Source organism: Priapulus caudatus, unplaced genomic scaffold, assembly GCF_000485595.1.
Source record: "Priapulus caudatus unplaced genomic scaffold, Priapulus_caudatus-5.0.1 Scaffold41, whole genome shotgun sequence".
Classification (NCBI taxonomy): Eukaryota; Metazoa; Priapulida; class Priapulimorpha; order Priapulimorphida; family Priapulidae; genus Priapulus; species Priapulus caudatus.
In genome coordinates, this window is record NW_014577102.1 from 459,361 (window position 1) to 468,804 (window position 9,444).

The 9,444-nt window shown below is 40.5% G+C and overlaps 1 protein-coding gene across 1 annotated transcript in view; it reads right to left on the reverse strand.

Moving 5' to 3' along the window:
- The window catches only part of LOC106820253 (AP-4 complex subunit epsilon-1-like), a 13,411-nt gene extending 3,967 nt beyond the window's left edge, over window positions 1–9,444 (reverse strand). Inside the window, exons 1-10 of the mRNA XM_014824788.1 lie at window positions 9,370–9,444; window positions 8,346–8,517; window positions 7,831–7,902; window positions 7,570–7,693; window positions 6,968–7,163; window positions 6,550–6,709; window positions 5,807–5,973; window positions 5,324–5,397; window positions 5,039–5,161; window positions 4,769–4,881 (exon numbers count right to left, since the gene is read on the reverse strand). Of these exons, the coding sequence (XP_014680274.1) occupies window positions 4,769–4,881; window positions 5,039–5,161; window positions 5,324–5,397; window positions 5,807–5,973; window positions 6,550–6,709; window positions 6,968–7,163; window positions 7,570–7,693; window positions 7,831–7,902; window positions 8,346–8,516 (1,200 nt within the window). The 5' untranslated portion in view covers window position 8,517; window positions 9,370–9,444. The remainder of the gene's footprint in view (window positions 1–4,768; window positions 4,882–5,038; window positions 5,162–5,323; window positions 5,398–5,806; window positions 5,974–6,549; window positions 6,710–6,967; window positions 7,164–7,569; window positions 7,694–7,830; window positions 7,903–8,345; window positions 8,518–9,369) is intronic.

Here is a 9,444-nt window from a genome sequence, read left to right on the forward strand (position 1 = left end):
ATCCCAACTCGTTTTGACGATCCCCCCCCAACGACCCGAATATCGTGACCGTACGTCGAGCGGTTAAGATTTGTGCCCAACTGTTGACGGACGACCGGACGACCGGACGACCGGACGACCGGACGACCGGACGACCGGACGGACGGACGATCAAGCGATTCTACAAGCTGCATCTGACTATGTCCGATGAGCTAAAAATTAGACACTGACGCGCCTCCCATACAGCTAGTGCACACTGACTCGCTGGTCTGCAACTAACGCATGCTACCTACCCACTTTCTCGAGCTGAGCTTGTCCCAGACATCCCCGATTTCAGAGACTCTGGTTTGTCTACGTCACCAGCAGCTGAGCTACACGGACTTTTATATGCTTTCTCAAACATCGGCGGTACTGGAGTGAATTCATTTGATTCCTGCGTCGGTCTGGTCCGGAGGTTGGGTGGTACATAGGGGGCAGCACCTTCACGTATCGCATCACCAACATACTTGTCTAGGAAGGACAAGGTGAAGTCCATCTACAGAGGAATCAGGCATTGTTAGACATGCAATGATTGCAACAGCCAGGTAGAAATGCAACTAGTGTTAGCCTCATGCAGTACTACGCTGTACTGTTAGGTCTAACATCTTCTGTAATATTATAAGAAAATTATAGCTTATTTCGCCATGTTGTTACATGTTTTTGGTTTAATGTTATCATCTCAATAAGTTCAACTCTGAGGTGATTGATAAAGATTGATAAGTCTTTGACGTTCATCCCAATGCTTAAAGTTAGCATTTTACCGAGCAAATATTTATAACAAAATAATAGCAGACGTACATTTGTGGGTTCTGCATGTAGCGTAGCTAATGTCTCAGAGGAGCAGGCATTAAGTAGTCTTTGAAGCTCTCCAATTTGCTACAAAATGCACAAATATATATAATGGGATATATTAGATATGATGACTCCTGATTGACACATAGAGACATAATATCACTATTACATGATATATATATATATATCAAGAGTAGATAATAGGAGATATTATGTACTCTTGATATATATACTGGCTGAACCAACAGCAATAAATCATTTTCATATGAGATCGCCAGAATTAATACTAAGATTTCAAGTTCGCCGCAAGCTGGTAAACTTATTTTGATTATAATCCTTATCAAGGTTACGTAACCAGGTTTTAATCTCAATGGAATTTTTTTAGCACCACGTCCAATTTTTTTTAATGCAAACATAACGTGTTATCACGTAAGGACAATGCCCTACCGAGGAAATACATCTACGATTCACCAGCTGTGATTACCTACCTGATTCACCAGCTGTGATTACCTACCTGATTCACCAGCATGTGCGAGCTGCCCACGTACGAGTCGAGTAATCTCTCGCACGTCCGTTGCACCTCGGCTCCACCTGCTAACGACATCCTAGTGAGAGCTCTGACAATGCAGAGCTGATCGTCAATGTCACCTGCAGTGTTCAGGTGCGTGAACAGGAGTTCGCAGAGGTCGACGGGAGGCTGGGTCGGATACAAGTGCTGCAGTTCTCCGAGGGCCTGTAAACACGATCGGGGTTAACCGGTGACACGAGAACTAACGCCTGTAGTATCTGTGTAGAGAAAGCAAAGCAACAAATCTGCACTTAACCGACGCCTAGTTTGCAGTAATATTCTAGGATAACGTTTTAAGTATTTTAGTGAGTGTTTATCTGTGCGCGTGTAGAGAATGCAAACTTTGCACTTAACAGATGCCTAGTTTGCAGTAACATTTCTATATCCCATATTCCTATTCTCGTATGTTAGAATAATGTTTTAAGAATTTTAAGGGTAGTTTTATGTAAAAACGAATGCTATACCTTGAATGATATAGCATCTTGAGTGAATAAATTCAGATTTGACTTTATTCACTCCTGTCCTTTCCAATTTTTCCAATTCACTCACTTCCTACGATATCACCTACTCTACCCCGCTCTCACCCTCACCTACCTTACCCTCACCCTTACCCACTCTACCCTGCTCTCACCTTCATCCTTATCCTCACCCACCCTACCCTACCCTCACCCTTACCTACCCTACCCTCACCCTTACCCTCATTACTTACCTTACACGTGCTCATCTACTCCACCCTGCTCTCACCCCTACCCTCACCCTTACCTACCCTACCCTCACCCTTACCTCACGCCTACCGCTACTCAGTTACCGCTCATACCTTACCCTTACCGCTCAGCCCTCGTGCATGGCCCTGTACTACGCTCATCACCTCTTACCCGTCATCTACTCTACCCTCTCTCACCCTTACCCTCATACTCCTCACCCTACCTACCCTTACCCTCACCCCACTTACTCCCTCCACCTTACCTCATCCACTCTACCTACCCTCACCCCTTACCTTCCTACCCTACCCTTACACACTACTTACACTTACCCTCATCACTTACCTACCCTACCTCCGACCCTACCCTTCACCCTTACCTCATCCCAGCTACCTACGCCGTCCTCCCACGCCTCATCACCGCTCATCCACGTCTATGCCTACCCCTCACCCTTACCTAGCCCTACCAATCACTTAACCCGTTTTTTATCACCTTTAACCTGCATCTACTACCCTACCTATCACCCTCATCTACTCCACCCTGCTCTCACCCACACTCCTATCCTGATGAGATGCGTCGGCAGCCCATCCTTCCCCAGCAACCTCGCATACTCCGTCACCGCATCGTCCTCAACTCATCGTGCCGGTGCCGCAGCATCCGTCGCCAGCGTCTCGACGTCGCCGCCGGCAACCGCGTCACCGCGGTCAGCAGCAGGTAGTTGATCGCGGCGGAGCCGCCACTCGTCGGACGGTGCGTGCTGGCCAATCAGCTCGCGATGGCTCGGGCAGAGCGAGAGCGGCTGGTGCAGTGTCGGTCGTCGTCGTGCGAGATGCTCATTGAGCTTCTGGCAGACGGTGTTTACGTTCGAGCGATTCGGCCATCTTACGAAGGCAGTTCTAGTGTCTGCGAATAAGCGGCAGGAAATTATCGAGATTATTATTATAATTATTAATTACACGAAATATTGGAGATACAGAGAAATTAGAGATAGACGGAGAAGCAAGGTTTTGATCCAGTAATTATCATAGTATCAGGCATGTATTAATATAGATCTATCTATATATAGTATCAAGAGCGTATAAAAAAGGAGAGCGTACAACGGTAAAATGATGAAACCATGTTTGCAGTATTAGTCAAATTAATAACTTTCCCCCGTTTTATTTGATAATTCTTTGCAGTATATTGATCAGCTGTCTACCTTGCTAATATAAAACAAAACCGCTTGTCCATACGATGCCCTACGCTGAGATAATGAGCGGTGAAAATGCTTGGTATTTTCGCGCGAAAACCGATGCCAGATCAGTCAGTACTCTGCGACTGTCTCTCGTTCTGGCATAGCTTCGGGAAACCTCGCGTGTGTTTCCGCATTTCATTGACAATGAAATTTATTTTCCTTCTACTATCTTTTCTTGGATTTCCCAGTCATTGACGCAGCCATTACTCCACAAAAGAACGTCTTGTTATTTATCGCCATGGTGATGACGCCGCCCTTACGCTGGATGTAGTAACGCTGTAGTAATAACGTATCGAGTCAGCGCTACACAGCGCGACCGGAAGCAACATACAGTGGCTTAAAACGAGAGACAGTCGCAGTACTGACTGATCTGGAGTCGGTTTTCGGCAAAAATACCAGATTTTCAGCTGCTCATTATCTCAGCGTAGGGGCATCGTAGGGACATGCGGTTTGTTTTATATTAACAAGGTAGGACAGCTGATCAATAATACTGCAAAGACGCGTCAAAATAAAACGGGGAAAAGTTTATTAATTCGACTAATACTGCAACATGGTTTCAGCATTCACGCGTTGTATGGCTCTCCTTCTTTATACGTCTTGATAGTATCTATATTAGACAGATCTATATTATTAGTAGTATCTATATTAGGCCACAATAAAACATTTTTGTTTGCCCTCGCCCGACGCCAGGCTAAAAAGTTTGGGTAGGCATGTAGGCTTTTCTTTTTTTGAGGGGGTTCTTTTTACAAATTCCGCATGGTGTCTACATGATCGGTGTGGCTTGTGTGGAGATAGCTTTATGTTGAAATGTTTGTTTTGCTTGTACATATAATCAGGAGTGAATAATAGAGATTATTCACTCTATTATTCACTAGAGAGATTCTTCTTCTATTATTCACTCCTGAATATAATGTATTGTCCCTACAGATTTATATAATGTACAGTGATACAATTTGCAAAAAAAAAGAATGGAAAAGATCAATAAAGTTTTTTTGAGTCGGCGCCGTTTTTTGGCGCGGTCGGTCGGGGGAGGGCAAACAACAAATATTTTTTATTATGGCCCTATATAATCTATATATAGATAGTATCTATATTATACATATCTATATTATAGATAGCTTTTATATTATACACATCTATCTTATAGATAGTATTTATATTATACATATTTATATTATAGACAGTATCTATATTTTACACTCCTGATAGTATATGTAGTGATTGAGATATATATATCATCATATGTGGTCAATTAGGTTAATAGATTATTAGTGGATTAATAGAACCTACTGTATCATTTATCATATTGCACTATTAAGATGAAAAACTAAACACAGAACATTTGCGTGGCCCGTTGATCCATACCATCGAGAACAAGAGTGTAACCATGGTTACTAATTATAAACTGTGAAGCAACAGTCGGTTACACACTATGAAGCATGATTCGGTGCTCACCATTCTCCTGATGGAATCATCAGGGTGATCAAGGCACTCTAGAACTACAGCCTGATGCTCCTGTGCACATGTCGACTGCACGTGTGGTAGAATGAAAGACAGAGTCTTGATACCTGCCGAAAAAACATGCGTAACTGTAGTACAAAAGCATCACAATTCTAGGGTGAAATTAACAACGTGCATATCAAGTAGTAAGGCCAATCGTGGGAATGCCCCCCGGTTAACAGTTCTGTGATATATATGAGATTGTGTAATGAGTATCTAACTTACCCAGGTACCTTAGATTGCTGGTGCGTGACAACACGAAGCTGCCCACACATTTAACCGCTGCGTTGACTAGGTCTGCACTAGGAACAATCGTCGTGATCGTCCTTATGGCTTCATACGTCACGGCTGCAATACCAAACACACCATCGTCAATCCACGCGTTACCAGGAGTGCGAGTTAATATTTATAGCATGTGGTTACCCTAAGGTTGAACTGTCATAAAGGGTTAGGGTAGCCTCTTGTAATTTCTAAATTCGTCTGAAATCTCTGTTGAGGTGTAGTATTTACCATTTGCAATAGACTGATTAACAGATGACCTTAGCATCACCTTTCTTAGCACCACATACATTTGTTCGCTAGATCTGCAATGATACCAAAAAGCGAAACAATTTAATCAGGCAACTAATTCAATAACAGGTGTGCAGTAATGAAATTAGGAAGAGATGTCATGAATTGCTTTGTTTTAGGATCACATGTATATTTGTTTTTATACTACCCATGAGAAAATAGAAATATACCATCCATGCCTTTAAGTTAAATTATTGTGTAAAATCATTGAAACACGGACTCTTTCTCTGTAACATTTGGTTTGCACAAATTTATAAATAACAATATAATTTTTGTTAAAGTTATGGTATTAACAATTCTGTAATAATCTACATTGTCAGTCCACAGGTCATTGCAACTACTATATATATATATATACACGTATATATTACATATATACATGTATATATATACGTGTATATATATATATATATATAGTCTTACTTTTGATCTTCTGCTCCAAGTATAGCCATGATCTTAAGAAGTCGTATCTGCAGCCAGGGCGCGGCCACACTGTGGTATTCATAGCTCGTGGGCAGCCTGTTATCCAGCACTTGATCAAGAATATGACACAGAGCAGGAACAAGGTCTTTAAACTTTGTTGGGTCATCCTGAAACATTTCACATGATATGATCAAACAAGTAATACTTTTGCTTCTTTAATAGGAAAGTAATAATAGAAAAATAGCAAAAACAAATTGTTTTGCAACAATTTTAAGCTTACTTGCCAAGGTAAATTTATATGTAATAGCATAGTGTAATAGGTTATTATATGACATAACAGAAGATACTACTTGAGCATATAACCAGACCTAGGGTTTACTGCTGGGGCCCAGTTGTGCTACAAGACATTATTCTGCAATAATCTCATAGATATGTTACCTAGTTGTTGACAAAGAGTGCATATGGCTGAGCACTGGATACTATAATATTATATTCTAGAACGTGACCTATCATGTTTTAAGGGAAATTACATGACTTGGATACTTTGACTGATATAGGTTGCCTCAGAGGTATACCGAAGTCGGTTGTTTACATAAATAATCCATCATGTTTTAACAGAAACTACGTAATCTGGACACTTTGGCTAATAACAGTTGTCTCAGAGGTATTGTAAGTAAACAGTTAATTGTAAAGTTCATAGGAATAATTATGTAAGTGATGCTGAGGGAGGTAACCATGGTTACCTGAGCCAGCCTGTGGTAAACACTCAGTGTAGCCTCCATCACTCGAGTATCTTTATCTCCCATCGCCTGCCGGAAGTTGGGCTGAAGATGCAGCAGCAGCGAGGGATTCTGTTTCTGAAAGCTGCCCAGAGCCAGGACAGCTTTCTTTCTTACTACAGCTCTGCAGTAATGGAATATTATTTAATGCTTCCGTATGCTGGATTCATCTATCTTCGATTAAACTCACTCATTACGCAGCTGATGTGCAAGTAAATCACTAATTATGCACATTAGTATGCACAACAATTGAAGCACTTATAATTATGCATAAGTTACCTTATGTGTGTGTCGCAGTATGGATGTAGAGAACTTCCCATGCGTATGAGTTTACTCTTAACCTTCCTAGTCACTAATCACTACTTTTTCTGGGGGTACTTACTTCTCGTGCTTAAGCTTGTCTTGTACGATTGGGAGGATGAGTGGAGCCAAGTCAGCTGAGATGAAGTAGGTACATGCATTGAGTGCCATGCACACCTCAAGAACATTGGTGCTCGACATGTCACGCTGTATGGTGTTTACAAGCAGCAGAGCTAACTCATTATCCTCATCAAAGCAAAGTGAAGCAGCGAGGTAGCCTGTGAAAGTAATGGAGATGACGGAGAGATAGTCATTGTTCACTGTTGTTCCCTCGTCAAATAAATACCTGAATGACTAGGATTGCGTTAAGCTGCAACATATTCAATAATTTACATGGGGGAAGGCAGGCAATTTTACCAAGATAGTGTAAGTGACATGGAAATATGCATGTCAATGTTCATAAGCACATTTATGACAGACATTAAGCATCAGATCTAGTTCATTGTATTACCTCACCTCACTGATAGCACTAAAGATGTCACAGAATGTTTCGATATATGTTTATAGTGTCACTACATTTCAAAGGTTATCATACTATTGCATAGCATTTCATTATATTAAATTTCAGATAAGTGCAGACTCCGTTGCAACACAAATATAAATAATGATTATTATAATTCTAACCTATTCTCTTATTGTTTAGTGTCCCTTTCTGTGCAAGATTTACAGCATGGATGTAAGCAAATGGGACTTGATAGCCAAGCATTTCACAGTATATCATCTTCATCACATTCTCATTCATCTGCACCTAAAAAAAATGCATAAACATGCAAGTACGTTTCACCAAATAAAATCGTGAAAAACTGACTACTGTTTACAAATTACATTTAACTAATAAAACTATTACTTTAACATTATGTCTTGATATGAACGAGACATTCTTACGGGTAAAATGGTAGCTTGGCACAGCTGTTGTTTCATCTCCATCAACTCATTATTTACGAACAGTTCTTCTTCCTGTGAATATATAAGCATATATTTATTTATTTATTTATCGATAAGCTGTGATAGTCAAGTAATTTTAACACCCGTGTTGCTATATTTTCATGCATTTTTTTCCAGTTTATAATAGTGGTAAATATAATATTCATGCCGTTCTACATGACTTTGCAGTTTACTAATTTTATTTCAATAAACTAAAAAAAAGAAGGTATATTCTTGGAATTGCCTCAGTTACATAATAATGATCGACTTATTTGATGTACAAATTTGTGAGGTATACCAGTATTGTGCAGAGCAATAGGTGTCATACTCGCTTATATAAGTTTTACTTATATGCAGTTAAAAGACTATGACTATGAGGAGCCAAACCAAATTAGTAATAATATCTCAAATGATACTTATACCAATAAGATTGCATTTCTAACTGTAATACCTTCTAATTGTCTATGACAACTTACATATTTAGACTTGATATTACGAACAGTCTGGATGAAAGTTTGAAAGTTAATAGATGCCACCCCGATTCCAACGCCTGTGCTCTTGGTCTGTGGGATGCTACTAGACATAGCCATGCTTTGTTGGAGAAGCCCAGGCAACGCTGCAAATGTCTTTTGCATGATGTCAGACATCCTTGAAATAAAATTTAGCAATGTATGCTCATCGCCAAAGGCAAAGACAAAGCTTCACACACGCACGCACGCACGCACGCACGCACGCACGCACGCACGCACACATGTGGTGCAAAATTAACGGGAGTCCGGAGTCAAATACTCTCCGATTTACTGTCGGACTCCCTGATTTGACATATGCAGGAATCCGTGTGACTCCCTGGAAATTCTGCCATACTAACTAGTTCGTTCCAGAGCACGGCCTCGTGGAATTACCGCATTTTTTCAGCTAATGTCCAAAGAAAATTTGGCAGACGTGCAACCGCATGAATCTTAAAAATAAGCACATGCGGTATTGTTAATATCTTTAATTTTGAACCTCAGACTGCGGACTCCCTCATTTTGCTGCGAACTCCCTCTTTTTGAGGGTAGGGAGCCCGTTGGACTCCCGTGTTCAAAAGTTAATTTCTACCCCTGCACACACACACAAACACGCACGCGCGCACGCACCCATGCATGATCATGAAAACAGGCGTGCACACACACACTGACACAGTGACACGTATAGTGATTTCTTCTTTGATTTATATATGAGTAGAGTAGATAAACATTGATAATTTAGTAGTAAATACAATTTGTGTTTATTTGACATCATTTTATTATTTAAACGGCCCAAGTGCCTGCGATCGTGAGTCCATATTTTATTTATACACCCTCTGAGTCTGTCGTAGCACTGACAGTGACACTGTCACTACCAATCGCAGTTTTTGACGTGGAATTATACACGAATATTACGAAACTTCTTCACCTAATATACAGAAAGTGTTTAAAACGTAGTTTAAATTAATAAAACTTTTCTTGATAAAACAAATACCTTGCAAATTGGTGCTAATTCAAATTTTATGGGCGAAAACGTATATATTTTACTACACTCACAGCGACATGTTGC